The sequence below is a fragment of the Brachycentrus maculatus genome, unplaced genomic scaffold, assembly GCF_059751285.1.
Source record: "Brachycentrus maculatus isolate JH-2025_06_01 unplaced genomic scaffold, ASM5975128v1 h1tg001333l, whole genome shotgun sequence".
NCBI lineage: Eukaryota > Metazoa > Arthropoda > Insecta > Trichoptera > Brachycentridae > Brachycentrus > Brachycentrus maculatus.
This window is the reverse complement of record NW_028281994.1, coordinates 22865-43469: the sequence shown is the minus strand read 5'-3', so window position 1 is coordinate 43469 and position 20605 is coordinate 22865. Positions and strand designations below refer to the sequence as shown.

Sequence of the window (20605 nt, the reverse complement as noted above, 5' to 3'; positions counted from 1 at the left end):
AGGCCTTGTAAAATCTGTCTTATGGCTCGAGGAAATGTTAGCCCCTTTCGAATTCACCTGATAGCTCGAGGGTGAGAAATCTGAAAACCTTGATGGGTCGCTATAGCTCACGTTTGGATTCGCAGGGATCTTATCAGGGAACCTCTTGGCCTTCGAAAAAATCATTTCGTTGTGGTCGTTTATGGCATACACCTTTTTACTACAAATATGCCAAAATGTACTAGCGATCAGCATGTCTCGATTCATAGTGCTACACATTTCCTTCATTTTTGGCCAGCAAAGATTTCAGTTAGTGACTCTTTTTAGGACTCCCAACCAGCGAAAGTGAAGAGTTTGCCCTTGGATTTTTTACTATCTTTTTGGCATCCGACAGCTGGCGAGTACTGAGGACATTAATTCGGTCTAATTTGGCAATCTTTTCCTCGGTTTTAGCCAACTTGGTCGGGGAGTACATCAAATCAAGTAGCTACTGCTTCGTCACATATCTCAAATCTATTGTGATGAAGCCCACCTTGTGGTCATTCTGATCGAAGAGTGGGAAAGTTTGGGTCACAAACCTCTTATTTGATTTGATATGGGCCATCGTTGTTTCGCTTCTCAATATTTAGATTTAGCCTTGCTTCAAAGAAACTTTGATTTATTCAGGGCTTGTTTCTGTTTGTTCTATTTTGATCGCAGGGAAGCTCCACTCGTAATTCTTACTGTAGATACCATTGATCTATTTCCCACAGATTTTGATGTTAAGGGACAAGTCATTTGAATACTTCTCCTTTTTAAAGGCAACGCTGTTGATGGTGACTATGCTTTATGACATGCTTATTACCTGAGGCCGCATAGAAGATCAGTTTGCCTTCCAAATTAACCCGAATAGGTTCCTATGCTTTCATTTCGACATTCTTTCTTGAAGTAGGTGTGATTTCGCGTTCGATGACCTTAATGATATATTTTAAAATTCCGCACTTCTCTCCATCTTCATTGAATACATGAGCACGCATGTCTCTGAAAAAGTTTTAAGTTTTTATGTATATCTCGCCATGGTAAAGGGCTTCAAGTTCAGCAATCTCATAGCCGTATTCATGCTCACAAATAGTTCCAAATTTGAGCATCTATTGATTGTTATACAGGATTTATATTTGATCCGATGCCCACTCGATGGATTGTGGTTAAACTTCCCCGTATTTGACGGTTTTATATGTTTAGCCATCTAACTCGAAACAATAAGTACTTTGTTCATTTTTAATGCAGAACATCGCGCGTGAAACATCTTTAGGGTGAGCTTCATCGAGCTCTAGTTTCATCTTCTCAAAGGATAAGTATTTGTTGACTTTTTGCATATGCTTTCAATTCAATAATAATTTTATTATATCTATACTGTCTATACTGTCTGTATTGTCTGTATTGTCTGTATTGTCTGTAGAGTCTGTATTGTCTGTAGAGTCTGTGTTGTCTACTTTTGTGCCGTATGCACTATACTTTGGTTCGCCAAACAAAATATGTTGAGTTACTGAGTAGGTATTGGCAGAGCAATAGCGATCATGGCAGACATACTGGTAAATTTCGTATAAGGGCACTCAGCAGTAATTTATGATTGAAATTTTTAATAAGCAAAGTAAGAGGAATATTTTTACTTTGATACTAAATCGACACATTATTATTATTGAGAGGCATTTATATATAAATTTGAATTTGAAAATTGCAGGGGGAATGATCGAGCATATTAGAGCGTTAGAAGAGTATCTCCGGGCTAATAAGATGGAGGAGACGCTGTCATCGTTACGTCAGTAACTGCTTGGTAAATATCCGCAACAGGCTTCCCATCAATTATAGTCCATTGCCACAGAATAATCACACAAAAGGGTTTTGAGCAAGTCGATGGAGTTAGGTGCTCGTAGTTTGTAGAAATCAACAGGACTCGGTAAAGACAAGAAAAAAGAGGAGAGGATATTCGAAGCTCTGTTAAGCAAAATTGCGTATTCGACCCACCTGATGGAGTTCTCATAGGATTAAACTACAATAAAGCCACTCTATGAAAGCAAGATGTTGAAAAACTTGTTGCAAAACGCAGGTGACGCAGTTCCCATTTCTGCATAGAGTAAAGTCTCCAACCATGCAAATTGTATCAGGGAAGGACCCACTCACGAATGGGCCGGTGAAAAAGGGATGAACAATGAATTCCATTTCTATCACGATTAATTAGAGCTAATATGCGATCCAATCCAAATTGAAGGTATCCCTAAAAAGGGCCAAGAGGATAGCCAGCGTTTTGTAAGATAAAACGCCGTGATTAGCAAAATAGACCTCGATAACTCCGAGTTTAGCATTGTCAGCCAGCCGAGTTTCGTACTAGAGTAGCTCTCTAGGCAAGAACACAACTTCGAGGGATACATTGATGACAATGATTTAGGATACTCTTAGTATTCATTCCATGAGCAAGAACTCATTCAGGGATGCTCGAAGTTGACACTCAAGTACGGTTATCCTGAAAGAGCAGTCAAGAAGAACTCCAAGAATAAAATCAGCACCAAGAAAATAAAGCCGAAGTCGGGAGCTAAATCCAACAAATTCCCAGAAGGGGTTTAATTCCCGGCTTCCAACGATGCACTCTACCCGATTTAGTTCAATAATGTTATATATGATGTGCTGAAACTGAAAGTTGTGGCCAATCGGGAAAAAACTGGTTTCGAGGAATGCGAGGAGCTGCAGTTAGTCGAGGGCGACATCCTGGCAGGCAGGTATAGAATAGAAGGCGTGCTGGGTAGTGGAGTGTTTGCGAAAGTCATCAAAGCCACTGATCTCATCAAAAACGAGCTGACTTGCCTCAAAATGATCGAAAACAATTCCGAAAGTCCCAAAGAGACCAAAAAGAGCAAAGACGGGAAAAAAAATAAGGACAAAAAGGACAGCAAGGACAGTGGCAAAGACTTCTTCGATCAAGCACTCGACGAAATCAAGTTGTTGCGTTACATTAACGCGAATATAGACCCCGACAAATACAATCTCCTCAAGTACAAAGGCACATTTTACCACCGTGAACATCTATTCATCGAAACCGATTTGCTCAAAGATAACCTGTACACTGCCTACCAGAAAAACCCTGCCTTCTTCTCGATCCCCGTGCTGAGGGAAATAGCCAAGCAGATCTTGATCGCATTGACTGCCCTGCATGGGCTGCACATCATGCATGCAGACCTCAAGCCTGAAAACATTCTCATCAAGTTGTATAATCCAATAAAGATCAAGGTCGTGGATTTGGGAAACTCCTGTTTTTTCCATGATCATTTAGGTGAGTATGTGCAGTCGCGCAGTTATCGTGCTCCCGAGGTAGTCTTAGGAGTGCCGTATGACTAGAAGATTGATATCTGGAGTTTCGGATGCATTCTGGCCGAATTGTGGACTAAAAATGTATTGTTTTATAACAATCACATTCAGGGCATGCTCGCCAGGATTCAGAGCATCGTGGGCCCATGGCCTGAGTGGATGCTGGATGAGGGGCATCTGGTTGAGAATTACTTCAGCAAGGAAAATCTCATTTTCTATGAGTAAAACTCACAGTTCCATATTCTCATCCCCAAAACCACCAGCCTGAAGGCAAGAATAAGGACAGAAGACGAAAAGTTCATCAGCTTCCTCGGAGGGTTGCTCAGCATCGACCCTAATTTTAGACTATCCGCCGAGCAGGCCTTGGACCATCCATGGGTCTATTAATGATCATTTGTATCGATGTAGTCGTGTATCACTCGTGCTGATTCTGATAGCGAAGTAATTAATCATTAATTGTGAATAAATGGTGTATGAATTGTGAATTAAGATGAATTGTGTATTAGAAATTGTGCATAAAGAATTGTGAATCATGAATTAGGAATTAAGAATCATGAATCATGCTATATTTTTTTTCGCTCTCCACCTGACGAGCATTGGCAGATAAAAGTAATTATAGAATAAACCTGCAAGGACTGCTCCGATCACGGGACCCACAATGTACGCCCAATAATTCTGTAAAGGGCCCCATAGTCCGTATTTGATGCCGTAGAAGACCTGGTTGGCTAAGACTGATGCGGGATTCAAGCCATTGATCTAACTAGTGACTCTACTGATAAACTGAAATCTTACTATCGGGTGATATAAAAAATCGCGGGGAGGAGCAAATAATTCCAATAGTTGGACTTTATTTCCGATGTGTAGTCGTTTATAACAACCAGCATCCAAAAGCACCAGAGAAAAGATCCAACGAGTTCTCCTCCAAAGGCTTAGGCACTAGTGAAACTGGCTGCAGGCTCAGCCACCCCAAAATCCTGAACGACTCCATATGCTTAAAATAAATGAATGTTTACCAATGGCTGCGCCTGCGAAGCTTCCCGCAAACTGAGAGCAGATATACATCACAGCGTCAATTACACTCATCTTTCTTCCTTTTGAGATGAAAACCGATAATGTAATAATGGGATTGGTATGGCCCCCTGTGAGCTGCCCAGTGAGTACGAAGCATAAGTAGAGGGTGAGGGAGATGAAGGCGCTATGGCCGGGATTCACAATTTGCGTACCATTTATAAAGTAGCTACACATAACTCCATATGTGAAGATCAGCGAGACCAGGGTCTCACAAACAATGATTCGCGTCCATTTGAAGCAGGAGGGAAATGAAATAGTCCCGATAAGCTAAAAATACAAATGTCTGTACCTCGACGCTTGGGTTTTGGGCAAGTACTGAATTCATACTTGAAAATAAAATAGGATTTTAATATCCACAATCGCAGAGCGCATAATAAGATTATAATCAATAAAAGAGTCATAAATTATGCCCTTGCTAAGCACATCAAATCTACAGAGCCTATCTGAATATTGCTGATACCTCGATTTATTTATTTATTTATGCTCCAATCGGGTTGTTTCTGGCAGTAGCCGGCGGCAATAAGTTGGGAGTTTATGATTATAAATTATAAATTAGAAAATAAATGGATTATCTGATCATTTAAGCCTGGTGTTGCTTGGAATTGTGTTATAGCTGGGCCCATCAATTCTCAAAGTTGAAGAGCTTACTGGCTCGTGAGTGAAGTTGACATTCCCTGGACCATGCAAAGTGTGGATCCCTTGTCCTTTTTGGTGCCCACTCCTGTTTAATATGTTTGTGGTTTCAGTTGTGGTCACGACTTGAGGGCCATGCGAGCTTACTCCATGTGAGCTGACTCCGTGTGAGCTTACTCCATGCGATCCGACAATTCCATGTGAGTTGACAACATTTGTTGATGTGCTATATGGGTTGTATGCGCCTGAATTGCCTGTGTTACCATTGTTGATTGTGTTGACTTTGTTGAGTGTGTTGTGTTCTCTAATGAGGTTTTAAGAGCTTGAAGGAGCATATGTAACAATTTATTGTGTATTGGACCTGTAGTCTGCAGGAACATGAGGATGATAGGCGTTGGTATGGGTCACTCCCTGTGATCCTACAATTCCATGTGAGTTGACAACATTTATTGATGTGCTATCTGCATTGTATGCACCTGTGTTGACAGTGTTGATTTTGTTGAGTGTGCTGTGCTCCCTAACGAGGTTTTGAGAGCTTGAAGGACCATATGCAACAACCTATTGCGCATTAGTCCTGTAGTCTACAGGAACATGGGGATGATAGGTGCTGGTATGGGTGGTATGATGGACATCCTGAGCACCCCTCACCGCCACATTTTGAGCACCTCTCACTCCTACATCAGGAGCAAAAGTGGTCTTTTTGGATCTGAGCGTGAACAATGCACAACAACAGGGAATAAGCAATAGACTGAGGAGAAGCAGAATCCACATGTAGGCGCTGACTCTCGGTTTGCAACCATATCTGAACCCTCGAATTGGTTCTTTATTTGGAGCATATTTTTCACTATATAAATCCCATGAACTCTGGTTTGTGTTTGTATTTCCACTCCAATCTGGTAGCAGCTCTTGATGGAACCATCCGACTTTGTCATAACGGTGGTATTCGCTATACTGCTACGTATTCCGAGCTGCTACTTTTTCAATTTGCGGGCAGCCTGACACAAAAGCTGGCTAAACGACTGTAGCATTAGGAACCACAACTGGAGTATTGGGGACCACAACTGGAGTATTGGGGACCACAACTGGAGTATTGGGGACCACAATCGGAGTCACTGGGTTGATTGGGACAGCTGGGATTATTGTGCTACGATTGTCAATTGGGACGAAATTTATCAAAGTTCCATTTTAATAGTATGCGGTGTTGCGAGTCCCATTGGCGAAGTATGCGGGGTTTAGGGTTCCATTGGTGTAATAGACAAAGTTGCGAGTGCCGTCACTGAAAAAAGCAGGGTTGCGAGTTCCGTTGGGGAAGACGTAGATGGGCTGCACGCCTGAGATTAAATTCCCATTTTCATCGTATGCGGTGTTGCGAGTCCCATTGGCGAAGTATGCGGGGTTTAGGGTTCCATTGGTGTAATAGACAAAGTTGCGAGTGCCGTCACTGAAAAAAGCAGGGTTGCGAGTTCCGTTGGGGAAGACGTAGATGGGCTGCACGCCTGAGATTAAATTCCCATTTTCATCGTATGCGGTGTTGCGAGTCCCATTGGCGAAGTATGCGGGGTTTAGGGTTCCATTGGTGTAATAGACAAAGTTGCGAGTGCCGTCACTGAAAAAAGCAGGGTTGCGAGTTCCGTTGGTGAAGACGTAGATGGGCTGCACGCCTGAGATTAAATTCCCATTTTCATCATATGCGGTGTTGCGAGTCCCATTGGCGAAGTATGCGGGGTTTAGGGTTCCATTGGTGTAATAGACAAAGTTGCGAGTGCCGTCACTGAAAAAAGCAGGGTTGACGGTTCCATTGGGAAAGAAGATAGCACCAGGGGTCAGGGCAATTTGGTTAATCCTAAAATTAGGCGAGTTGAAGTTAGATGAGTTGAAGTTGGGCAATTTATAGTTAGTAGAGTTGTAGTCAGCGAAGTCACGAATATTGCGGAGAGTAGGTATTTTTTCAAAGATTGGAGTCCTTTGGACATTTCCCCAAAATAATACAGCACCAAAGATTATCCATCCTAATAAAAATAACAAATAAATTAGAAGCAAAGCACCCAATATAGTGGTCAGGGTGTAGTGGTCCTTGAGGAACTTGGAGGCTATGAAGATGAGGAGCGCAAGGATAACAAAGAGCAAGGCGACAAATGCGTGCACCTTGAGCCAATCTCGGAGGGTGATGTGGATCCCCGAATCCTTCATGCCCGCGTAACTAAGGCAATGATCATCTGACTTTTCAAAGGCAAGAGTGAAGCTTACAATCATGAAGGGGACAAGCAGTAACAAAGCTGCGATTAGGAAGATTAGGAGGATCTTCTTATTCGACCAATCCTTGTTGATACACATTTACGATTTTATTATGAAATTTGAATCTTGACAATTAATATCAGCGGTCCACCCGCCTATACGTGATTTCTCTATTTATTCTAATCAAAATCAGCTGAGCTTGTTTCCGTTTTCCAGTGCACTCCAATTGACCAATTTGGGACCAATCTGCTCCTTTTCAAGCCACTTCCAGCCAAAATCGTCGCCTGAATAAAGTCAGTCAAACCAAGAATGTACCCATTAAAAAATCCCTCAAAGTAGCAAACCCAAAATACTTTAAATCAGCGTTAAATCTAAGCCTCAGAAGGGAAAATCTAATTTACAATAAAATTCACAATTTAATTTTATTGCCATTATTGGAACTATTGCTTGAGAGACTCGCTTAATAAATAAGTTAATTAAAATAAAAGTTGAAGAAATGTTCTCTGGCGTGATGCATTATAATGTGTGTATATGTGTATATGTGCATGTATTAAATATTTGGGATTATATGTGTGTACCTGATTCAGAATATTGTGCTACTTTGCAGGGTTGCACTCGATCAAACTGGAATTGTGTGGAGTGAGCTAACTTGAGATGCTTGATTTAATTATAGAGTGTCTTATATATCTGCTTGGGCTTCTTAGTGGATGCTCGGCAGGTTGATCGATTCCAATTTACTACCTGTCATCCTGACTCCTCTGACCTTTCTCTGTCATGGGTTATTGCCATTCATGGAGGTGTGGGTTATTGCCATTCATGGAGGTGTGCTTCTGAAGTTGAGAAATTATCACATATATTCGGTTATCCATAAACAATCAGATGAATTCATCACCCTAATTCAATCATTCATATAAACACACATTCATTCGTTGTGAACCATAGAAGGAGTTTGTTTCCCTCGATAATTATTGTCGTTGCTGAACAACTTTAAGCCCAGCTCTGATTCCACGAACTCACTCGCCACTTGTAGTTATTGCTAAGCGCATCTAACTGGCTCAGATCTGCTGCTATAATGAGTGCCGGAATACCTCGCTTTTACTCTGCTGCGACGAACTGCTCTTGGCGAATAATTGAGCTTGATGTGTTCATGAGAAGCTACTCCTAGTTGAGCAATAAGCAGGTCCTTTAACACACACTTGAAGATCTCGAGCTTTCCCAGAGTCTGTTGCTTATTAACAAATATGCTGGTCAGTTTCTCTATGTGTATCTCGCCATATCGCAAATATCGGAAGAGCTATCCATGAACAACCGGGGTTCTTCTGAGCGTTGCATCAATCAATTACTATGGTGATTGCTGCTGATGAATCCTATGCTATTGCTATTGGATTCTGCGCTCATAGTAGCCCACCAAGTATAAAAATAATGCCTACTCATGAGGCACTTAGAGCTAATCCCGTTTCAGTATTGGAATCAATACGCATTATGGCAGTTAATATAAGTCTATTGCGGGCATGTGCTGAGATTTTGCACGTTCATTCAATCTACAATGCTCGCATACTGAATGTTTAAAACATTCTGGACTATACACGTATTCCTCATCAATATAGTTCTAATCTTTGATGTTATTTAATGTGGCCCTCGCTCCCTCAATCTCATACGTGTCTGATATGAGGCTCACTTCCTCATTCTGATGGCGTCTGGCATGTTAATTGTTCTTTGTAATGCTGACATACTTGATGCGAGTGCTCATCAACTCTGCAATGGAATGCAATTCAGCAGCATGCACATCGTCTGGAGTAATTATTAATTGTAGCTGTATCTTCAAAACACTAGGATTCAACTCTGAAGATTGCGATTGTGGTTGCGCTGCTGGTGTGCTCATAATTGAATGGTAAGCATTGCTGGTGGCTAAGTCTGTAGGCAGAATAAGGTCAGTTTGATCCATGTACTTCATGACACACCCCTAATTGTTGAATTTAGCCAATGCTGTGAGTGAAAAACAGTTGAAGAATATGCGACTGCTATTGCTCTATAACTCTTCGAGAAGGGCATACGGCTTGTCAGTGGACCATCGAGCACTTTGTTTATTGTCTTCACTTGAGCAGTGGCCAGTAGATATCAGCAGATGCAGAGCCACACTGTAGCTGTCCATTTAAAAGTCAATTGCTGGAATAGTAGAGAGGGCATCCATAAAGGATTTTGCATTGCAGATAATCAGAGTAGGCTCAATGCTGTAGCACCTATATTGAAAAGCAGGCATTTTCATCCCTTTGCAGCATTGTGTAGCGATGAGCATTTCGCGAGGGATGCTAAAAGTATACTCATATTTGTATTTGCTTTGACATATGCTGTTTGTTGTATCGTGTATTACATTGAGTTGGTCATGGGTGACATTTCTTTTGAAGGCTGTTATCAAATTGTGACTCGGATGACTCCTGCTTTGAGATGGAATTGTAGGACGGACATGATGACTCGAGAGGTCCCTCATTTATGTAAACCGGAATGGTCTTACGCCGGATACGCTCATAGAATGTGCGTGCACATCATCACCTGAAACTCTTTCAATTGGTAATTCATGGTAATTCTTGTTAAGGCTACTCTGCATGGTCTGTTACGAGGCTTCAAGATAGTACTTCATGATTAATTGCATCTGCGGGCCAGCATCCTCATGAAGGCTATTGTTCAGATATTTTAGGGCGTGCAGTAGAGCCTCTTCAAGCCATCCACTGCCATCGCAACCACGGGCATAAAAGGAAGGCAGGAAGGTAAACGACAAATCACATGCCAGCACAGCGTAGGAATTCTCAATAAAATACTTATCCAGAATTGCTCTACTCTTCTCAATACACCCGCTTTCTTTGTGGCATGCGTAGGTGAGGTTGTAAAAGCATTAGTACCAGAGCCTGACAGTGTTGGCCTGCTCTATTAAGTGTTTAATTGTATGACAGTTGTCCGCAGTCGATCTCGACGAAGGTAAAGCAACCATAATGCGCACAGATTCGAGCATAATGATATTTCTGATTGCCCTCATTTTGGCACATACTTGCAACTCGTCCATGATGTACACAATATCCAAGCATAATTAGCATTGTTCTATCTATCGAGAATGTGCGCCTTGGCTGTATTTATAATGCTCGTTGATATGCTGCTCGATGTCTGCAGTTGTTGGGTGGCTTGCTTTCGAGAATGTTTCAATCAGGTGACGGACAATCAACAAGGCACTGATGGTTAGTTTGCGATTGAACACATTCCGATTGATAATCAGTACCTGATCCTCTTTACTGTCATCACTGCCATCATTTTAATTGTCTAAAGAGTGTGTCCATATCCGCATAGCTTTGCGTTAAAAAACAACAAACTACTGATTTTTGCTGGCTCCATAAATTGGCAAGTACACTTTAATTTAATGAGCTATTTTGTTAAGATAGCGTTAATTTGAGGGTTATTGTGATAATTATAACTGTGGTGACTGCTATACTGACTATTGGGATATCTCTGCTTGCAACTATGCTTCTAACTCTACCCGCAACTCTGAGTATATTGACGAATGATACAGAGACAAATAGTTGTACTCATCACTTATGCTGTGCTCATATTGGCATTTATGGGATGAAACCATCAGCGAATACAATGATGGGTTCTGGTTGATTTATTGCTTTTACTATTATTTTTGCCTTGAAGCTACTTTGGATTTAGTTGCCACCTTTTTATTATTACTTTGTCTAGGTTATTGAGTGTTGTGTTTTGTGATGTTCTGCTTTTCAGTGTTGTCTTGTTCAAAACTATGTTGATTCATATCAACATTTGGATTCTTCATAAACTGAATGGTTTGGAAACATTCAGTGTTCAACCGTAGGAATTTATGGCTCAGTCTGCCACCATATTTCTCCCATTTCTTTTTTTTCTCTTACTTCTCTTACTTCTCTTACTTCTCTTACTTCTCTTACTTCTCTTACTTCTCTTACTTCTCTTACTTCTCTTACTTCTCTTACTTCTCTTACTTCTCTTACTTCTCCCATTCCCTCTCGGCACTAGAACAATCTCGAGGTGCGCCAATGAAACGATTTAACTCCAACGTCTGGTTGAGATGGCTGTTAAAGACCCTAAATTTCATTTAGAATATCTTGAAGATCCCTTCTGGCACTTATCTGCTATCACGCGTAGCATTAGAGTGTCTCCTACGTGCGAAATTTGAGAACGACTATTTATAGCAGGGCCTCCATTTCGAAGCCAGCACTGCGACCATTTTTGGAACATGATTCATATTTTTGGGGATTTCAATCAGATGCAAATTTTTTTGCTTGACTATTTCCGTGGCGCTGATTATTGATGCTTACTGCCTTTCCATGCTTCTGTAGGGTGCCAGCGAAAGGCCCCATACATACAGACTGTTTCTGATGCTAGTCAGGGAATATAGGCGCATTAGGTAGCTATCCGCAAATTACCTGATTTAATCGATGATGATGGGCCTCTCTGTCAAATAAATAAGCATAGTGCATTAACTATCGGATGGGCTATCGGACCGAGTGATACTAATTTAGTTGATCAGCTTCCTCGTTTCCTACTACTCCCTTGACTCTTGGTCGAGCTATTGCTCAACATGGATTTGATGGCCATCATAGTCGTATATTTATCTCTGCTGTTCCAGTAGGTTTGCCTACTTTTGCGCTCGGGTAAGTCTGATACGAGATTTGTTCTTTATCTTCGTGGATATGGCATGAGTGTACCGACCATCGATGATCTGCTCATAATCGGACCCCGATAGACAGCATGAAGATTGAGTGTTTTTGAGAGTAATAATAAAGAGTTTAGTCATGTTGCAGGAGGAGTAGATGCGTTCCAGGCTGTTCTGATGAGAGTGGTCTTCGAAATATTGGAGCAGCTCGTAGTCAGGCCATAGAATGCGTTGCTATAGGGATTGGCGATGATGGTTAATGAGTCGCAGTGCCTACTCAGGAGTGGAACTAGAGTTGAATTTCATGAGGATTAACTGGCGCAAATATTAATCTGTATCGAATAATAACTCCAAATTGCACATCATCGACTAATTAGATTAGCAAACATCTATCAATAGATCATATATCTTATATAAGCTTATATATGTTTGCACTCTCTCTAAATATGTGACGTAATTTTGATATCAAAGCTGATTCTGCTACAAAATCTGTCACTTATATTCATCAACTCCTCATCAATTTGATGATGCAAATATGTATTGATCCATCATCATCGTCATGCATCATGTATATATTTTAAATTGTTGTCAAATAAATGATCAATCCAATCACCAGCATGTGGCCTGATAGAGATTGAATCCCTGAGCGGCTGAGGGCACTGCAACGTAGGCGATGTTTTGGCCGATCGTGGGGAGACTGCTTGTTGACTCGATTCTCGAGCATGAAGCCAACGATAGTCTCTGGCTGCTGCCATCGTATCCTTTGATTCCAATGAAATCAGCTCCGATTTCATTGATGGTTCCTCCATTCTTGACTGATCGAGATGGGTTCAAGCAGTTGAAGCTGCCAGCAATGTCAAATCCATCGTTGCCTCCCAATGAAGCACTGTCGAAGGGATATCCGACTTCCTTCACCCATTGATCATCAAAAATGCTGACTTGTTGAAGTCTCACGTCAGATCCAGGGGCTGGGGCTCTGATGTTGGTGCCATATTGTTCGACCAAGTAGTCCTTGAATCTTTCTCCTTGGACAACGTACACGACAACTCCTGAAACTTCAGATGGCTTCACACTTCCTGCACCATAGCAGTAGTAATAATGCCTGTCGATTTCTCCTTGAACTGAGGGGATCATTCTCTTTAAGGTGTTGATCATTTCGTTCAAGTTGTTGAATTCCTCAGGGAAGAGTCTCTTCTGCTCGGCCACGATTCTGTCTTGGAGGACGGAGATTTGGGCAGCATATTGATCGGCTTTGGCCTTGGCAATTGCACTTTCGGTTCTAAGTCTCTCGACTTAAACTTCAAGGTCACTATATTTTCCCCTAAGGGAATCAACCTGGCCTGTGATCTTTCTAATTTCGGCTTCGAGGACGTCGATTTTATCTCTGGCGTCATTGATCCTCTTGTCATTGCTATCAATAACACCTTGGCTTCTCTTGATGCTGTCTTGGAGGGCAGCTCTTTGGTCCCGAGCTACAGCTAGTCTGTTTTCTAAGTCTCTGATTTGGGCTTGAGCTTCAGTGAGTTTGAGTTTGTCATTGTTGATTCTGTTCCTTTCAGCATCCGAGGCATCATTAATGATTCTAACTTCATTGTTCAGGCCTTTGAGAGTTGCTTCTTTGGGGGCAATCTCAAACTCGAGAGCGTTGAACTGTTTGTAAAGGGTTTCAAGGGCAGAAACTGAATCGGCAAGTTTCTTATAGAGTTCAGGTAGCCAAAGGTTGGCAATAGATTTATTGAGTCTTTCAATTTATCCTTGAAGTCTAGCAATTTAATCCTTCGCTCCGGCAATAATGGTGTTAAGTTGATCAACAGCGAATTGCTTGGCTTGAGCGGCGGTTCTGATTCGGCCCAAGATCTCCAAAAGGTAGGCGATTCTTTGGTCACATGTCAGAGAATCATTGGTGGCAACAACCTGGATGGTTTTCAAGATGGCGACGGAGTCTGCATTCAAAATAAGTCTGTCCAATTCCTTGATGGAAGGCAACCTCAAGAACAAACTGTCAATTGATCGATCAGTGATGGGAGTCTGAGAAGTGGCGCGGCTGATGGCTGCACTTGAAGCAGTATCATAGCTCTGGAATGATGTTCCACTGAACGGGAATAGAGTGTTCACGTTGACCGAGGGGTACTTGATCGAACCAGTTGTTGAAGTGACTGCACTGGAAGAGCTGACTGTGCTGGTTGAGACGTGGCCGGGTGTTGAGAAACCAGAAGCGCCTGTAGAGGAGGAAGATGAGTAATAGGAGTCTACAGTTGAGGTGGCTCCGAGGGTGGCGAGAAATCCAACAAAGAATGAGCTTTTCATGATTAAATCAATTGATGATCTAAGTATATTGATCAACGAATTAATATGATTCTATTAATTGTCAGCGCCCTTCTGTATTCTCATCAGGTTCGCTTGAATGCAGGCTCCACTGTAATTTAGATTAAGGGTAAAATACCCTAACTTTTTATCAATACCTTAATTTTATTCTTAGTCGATTTATGCTAGTTATTGCTTTTTATAAGTCCTTTAAATATATTAAATGTGTAAAATCCAGTACTGCCATATCGAAAACTAGAGTCTCCCCCCGCCAAAATAGGATAGATCCCAGCTTCTCTATTGATGCCCTTGAGCAATTCGGCCCGGAATCGACAAAATGCAAGAGAAATACCACAATCTAGCGCTGCTTCAAAAAATATAAGAAATCTATACAAGACTACGACTGATCACCCAATTCAGGATTTCTTCGTCTAACAGGCGAAGTTGCGTGCCAATTCTAGCACGGAAGCTTTTAAAAATTATGAATTCACGTTACCTGGCTGTCATTTGTAGACGCCTTACAAATCCAAACACAAAAATATATTCAGGGATTTCGGCTGACAATAGCCACTATTCAGTCGGCTGTAGACCTACATCCTGCAAGTCTAATGAGAATTAGACAGGAATAACTCTGGGACACTCGATAAATGTGATAGATTTGTAAGAACGTGCGCAATCAGGAGAAATAAGAGGAACAACAGTGTACTTGGAGATAATAATCGAGAAGATATAATCTTAATGCAAATTACTGGATTTTGCCCATAGCATTTTAATATATTTCCTACATTAAAGTTTATATCCCTGGGTATATATATATGTGTTAGACTCGGCCTCACGATACTGGAAATCCAATTTGAATATTATTGGCGAAGGAATGAAGAATACATTTTTTACCTTAGGCGAATTGCGCCAAAGTCCTTTGAGCAACAAAAGCAGAGCAAGAATATGCTTACAAAATGCTCTCGTGAAAAAATGAAAATTGCACACTTTATTTCCATTGAATAATATGTGATTAATTATTCACTCTCATTAATTGGCACATTTTTCATATAAATAAAGACATCAATTTTTGGTACATGCCACATACTCGGGCTCCTTCTCCAATGAAATCCTGTAGAAGTTGTCATACAAAAACGAAACAGAATTGCTAAATTTCTTGCCACATTTCTCCTCGCATAAGGCCTTCCCTGCTTTTTAAGCTTGATAGTTATCCCTGCAGTCAGTCTGGCAAGTTCTATACTCTTCCTACATAAACAGCAATGCATACTTCGATGATGTTGTTGTTATCTATAAGTTCTTGGGTGGAGTTAATTTGTTTGTTTTCGACTAGGAGATAGCAATCGAAATAAGAATCTGTCCTGTTGCTGGGATATTCGCATCGTTATTTTTTGTTACTAGCCTGCACTTGTAGTATCTCCTGGAGTGTATGGTAGCATTTAATTTTATCACGAAGGTGCTTAAGCTGCCATAGATTCCGTAGCTTATTGTATTTTTGGGAAAGATGCTCAAGAGTATTAAAGTATGTTTAAGAGTATGTGTTTGAAGTTGAGGACATCTTGTACAAAGAGTGGAGGCCACAGATGAATTATTATTAAATGTGGTGGATAACTGTATGTTATGATATTAATGTCTTTATGTATTAGAGAAATATAAATGTGAATGATAGAACAATCTAATGATCTGCAAAGGGTGGGGTTGGGGTTGGGGTTGGGGTTGGGGTTGGGGTTGGGGTTGGGGTGGGATGTTCTTTGCGAATAAAACGACTCCTGGGATAATAATTGGCTCTCTAATAGGTAACACGGTCGATAAACTGTTAAAGTTAAAACTTGCGAATAGAGAGGAACTCACCAAATAAAAAAAACTATGCTTCCAGAGAGAAATTAACATCGATGAATCTCCAATAAACAAACTTATAGGCCTCAATAACTTTAATGGCGACTAAGGTCTGCGTGAGAAAATATCGAATCATTACTTCTTGTAAGAATTTATATGCCTAAAATACTCTAAAATAATAGAGAGGGAAATCAGAAAGATAAAATTGTTATGTTAACAGTCAATATGTCAGATCGAAGCTCGAGTTAAGAAATTTTTCTAAGAGGAACAGCTAAAAAAGTAAAAATAAAATGAGCAGAAAATAATTGATTATATCTATTTAGCTCAATATAAAAATATATTGCCAGGCTGAGGATTCATAATCATCTATAAATAACTACGATATCCCATATGATTATCAAGGTGACGACGAGCTCAACGGAAACGGTTTAAGTCATTGAGAATTTCCTCATTGTTAGGATGGTCAGAAGATTATTCAAAATTCCATTCTTAAGGAACATACCCTTCTAATGGTGAGAATGTCGACTCAAAAGGAGATTGTTGGTTGATTTCAACAGTAGGTTAAGGGGTTGGTTCAACAATAAGTTCAGGCGTTGGTTCAACAATAAGTTCAGGCGTTGGTTCAACAATAAGTTCAGGCGTTGGCTCCTCTACGAGTTCAGGCGCTGGTTCAACAATAAGTTCAGGCGTTGGTTCAACAATAAGTTCAGGCGTTGGTTCAACAATAAGTTCAGGCGTTGGTTCAACAATAAGTTCAGGCGTTGGTTCAACAATAAGTTCAGGCGTTGGTTCAACAATAAGTTCAGGCGTTGGTTCAACAATAAGTTCAGGCGTTGGTTCAACAATAAGTTCAGGCGTTGGTTCAACAATAAGTTCAGGCGTTGGTTCAACAATAAGTTCAGGCGTTGGCTCCTCTACGAGTTCAGGCGTTGGTTCAACAATAAGTTCAGGCGTTGGTTCAACAATAAGTTCAGGCGTTGGTTCAACAATAAGTTCAGGCGTTGGTTCAACAATAAGTTCAGGCGTTGGTTCAACAATAAGTTCAGGCGTTGGTTCAACAATAAGTTCAGGCGTTGGTTCAACAATAAGTTCAGGCGTTGGTTCAACAATAAGTTCAGGCGTTGGTTCAACAATAAGTTCAGGCGTTGGTTCAACAATAAGTTCAGGCGTTGGTTCAACAATAAGTTCAGGCGTTGGTTCAACAATAAGTTCAGGCGTTGGTTCAACAATAAGTTCAGGCGTTGGCTCCTCTACGAGTTCAGGCGTTGGTTCAACAATAAGTTCAGGCGTTGGCTCCTCTACGAGTTCAGGCGCTGGTTCAACAATCAGTTCAGGCGTTGGTTCAACAATAAGTTCAGGCGTTGGTTCAACAATAAGTTCAGGCGTTGGCTCCTCTACGAGTTCAGGCGTTGGTTCAACAATAAGTTCAGGCGTTGGTTCAACAATAAGTTCAGGCGTTGGCTCCTCTACGAGTTCAGGCGTTGGTTCAACAATAAGTTCAGGCGTTGGCTCCTCTACGAGTTCAGGCGTTGGCTCAACAATTAGTTCAGGCGTTGGCTCGACAATAAGTTCAGGTGTTTGCTCCTCAAAGAGTTCAGGCGTAGACTCGACAATAAGTTCAGGCGTTGGCTCAACAATTAGTTCAGGCGTTGGCTCGACAATAAGTTCAGGTGTTTGCTCCTCAAAGAGTTCAGGCGTAGACTCGACAATAAGTTCAGGCGTTGGCTCAACAATTAGTTCAGGCGTTGGCTCGACAATAAGTTCAGGTGTTTGCTCCTCAAAGAGTTCAGGCGTAGACTCGACAATAAGTTCAGGCGTTGGCTCAACAATTAGTTCAGGCGTTGGCTCGACAATAAGTTCAGGTGTTTGCTCCTCAAAGAGTTCAGGCGTAGACTCAACAATGTTTTCAGATGTTGGCTCCACAATGAGTTCAGGCATTGACTCCATAATTTATTTCGGCATTGGCTTTCCAAAAATATAAGGTGTAGGCTCACTTCTAAGTTCAGGAGTTGACTTTTCAGCTGATTCAGTTGTAGTCTAGGCAGCAGGTGGAGGCATCTGTTTTTTCGTTTCTAAAGAAGATTTTTCAGTGGCACGATTTTGGCTTTGTATTTTCATTTATTCTATGACTGGCTTTAACATAGTTTCTACTGCCAATTACGTCATTATCAGCATCTTTTCTGGGGACATCGGGCTCCTTTTGATTTAAGCCAATTCATTCTCACCGAAGATTTCATCATTCGTCCTATCTTAAACTGACTCATTATGATATGCCTATCCTTTTTCGTCTTCAGGATTTTATAAATTCCCTGGTTGCCTTTTTAAGAGATTTGCCACATCTTGGTAATCCTTTTATCTGTCAACATTTCCCATAATGCTTGCTGATGCTAATCCGAACCCTAGTAAGCATATTGCTGTAATTTTTTTCCCAAACATTTAAATCAATTTCTACATAATTCCAAATATTGGAGCATTTATAATGAAGTTTAAAATTCAAAGCTTAGCGAGCCTATTCTTTTCCTAAAAATCTTCATCTAAAGGTGTTCTGTGATATTTACATGATGTTGTCATAAGGAAGCCACACATATTGGTCAGATTTTTTATATGTTAAATTCTAAGATTTCCTCAAAGCACTCTGGCAAAATAACATCAGGAATTTATTAGAAAAAGTATAGTTCATTAATTAATCTACTTGCCTCGGCTCATACGCTATTTTAGATGCTTGATTTCTTCATAATCGCAATCATAAGAATTTAAAATCTTTAAATGCATTAAGTTAGATAATAAATGATATATATTTAATAATATATATTATGTATTATATATCGGATGATATTTTGTGATATACGAGCCTTATTTAATAAATATCGAATTCTTGATGTTCGAATCTGAAGAAGATGAACCAGCTATCAAGATTTGCATTAAAAATCAATCAATCAGTCTATCTCATGATGTCCGCTGTGTCCGCTGTGTGCATAAAGGTCAGTCAAAGCTCAGCTTCGACTAATTAAATTTTCCATATTCTTGAAAGGCGATAATGCTAAAATGTATACATTTATATTTTTATTGTCAAAGAGTTGCTCAGCTGCTTTCATGGCATTTTTATTTCGAACTGTGTTTGCTAATAGTCACGATACAATTTATGTCATACTCATATAATGACGGCATCGGATTATAAATCACATTATTGGTTTATTCATATTGCAAATGAAGGCATTAGGGAAATCATTTACCAGCAATGGAATCGATAACATTATTGCGAAGTTTCCAGGAATCGTCGTTGAGGAGAAGATATATGACGCTCCTCGCAAAGTTACTGAGTATCACTACTGCCAGAGTCTAACTAAAATCAGAAAAAGCCCCAATTTGGTGGGTCTCACCAGGAATGTTATAGAAATGCTAGGGTACGACTATGATGCTGTCCTTGAAGATTAAAATACTCCTTTATATCTCTCAGGATCGCTAAAAATGCCTGGTTCAATCCCTATATGCCACAATTATTGTGGCTACCAATTTGGAGTCTGGGCTGGGCAATTGGGGGATGGAAGGGCACACACACTCGGAACTGTCAAGCATTTGAACTAAGTCTATGAGCTTCAGCTCAAAGGAAGCGGGGTGAACCCTTTTTCGAGAACTGCCGATGGAAATAGTGTTGTCAGTTCAGCCCTGAGAGAATACTTAGCATCCTAATTGATGTATGGTCTGAAAGTTCCGACGACTAGAGCTGCCAGCCTCATTATCGCAGATGAGAAGGTAAAAAGAGACCCATTCTATAATGGGCAGATTAAAGAATAGAAATCCGCGATAGTCCTTCGAGTTGCTTCAAGTTTCTTAAGAATAGGCAGCTTTCAAGTTTGCAATCCCGGCGCACAAATGGATACAGGAGACCAAATGAAGAACAGAAAGATACTCTAGCCTTTAGCCCAATACCTCCACCAAGTTTTCTATTCCAGTATCGACCCAGAGGAATCAGAAGTTTACTAAGAAATCTATAAAGAAGTAGTGAATAGAAATGCTGAACTTGTAGGACATTGGAGAGCCAACGGGTTTATCCATGGGGTTTTAAATACGGATAATATCAGCATGATTGGAGTAACAATTGACTATGGTCCTTTTGGTTTTATGGACTACTTTTCGAACGATTATGTCAGCAATGCAACAGATTAATACGAAAGGTATAGCTTTCGGCAGCAGGCCAAAGCCTTAAAATTCAATCTCTAGAAGTTAGCCGACTCTTTTGATTACCTTGCTCCGAAATCCATTCTCAAGAAGTACCTTCACGAGAACTTTGATACAATCTACCAGAGGAAATGCAACTAGCTAATTTCACGGAAGCTGGGACTGCCCAACAATCCATAGAGTCATACTTTAATCGAGGAATTGTTCTAAATAATGCACGTGTGTGGATCAAACTTTACGAATATATTTCGAATTTTGAATCGATCGAATTAATTGAGCGTTGAGTAGTTGGTTCGGCTGCTACTAAATTAATCCCTTCCGACTGAATACTACCTTAAGAATCTGAGGGCTTTCTCA

At 40.7% G+C, this 20605-nt stretch overlaps 2 protein-coding genes across 2 annotated transcripts; both read left to right on the top strand.

The window, feature by feature from the left end:
* The first annotated feature begins 1034 nt into the window (after nucleotides 1–1034).
* Nucleotides 1035–5178, top strand: LOC148299111 (dual specificity tyrosine-phosphorylation-regulated kinase 2-like). Its single transcript, XM_088276370.1, has 3 exons — nucleotides 1035–1070; nucleotides 2617–3338; nucleotides 5136–5178. Exons 1-3 carry the CDS (start codon nucleotides 1035–1037, stop codon nucleotides 5176–5178), a joined length of 801 nt encoding a protein of 266 aa, XP_088132496.1.
* Nucleotides 5179–19524: 14346 nt separating this feature from the next.
* Nucleotides 19525–20389, top strand: LOC148299110 (protein adenylyltransferase SelO, mitochondrial-like). The gene is given in 1 exon segment (XM_088276369.1): nucleotides 19525–20389. A coding segment is annotated over 1 exon segment (627 nt). The 5' UTR covers nucleotides 19525–19762.
* The last annotated feature ends 216 nt before the right edge of the window (nucleotides 20390–20605 follow it).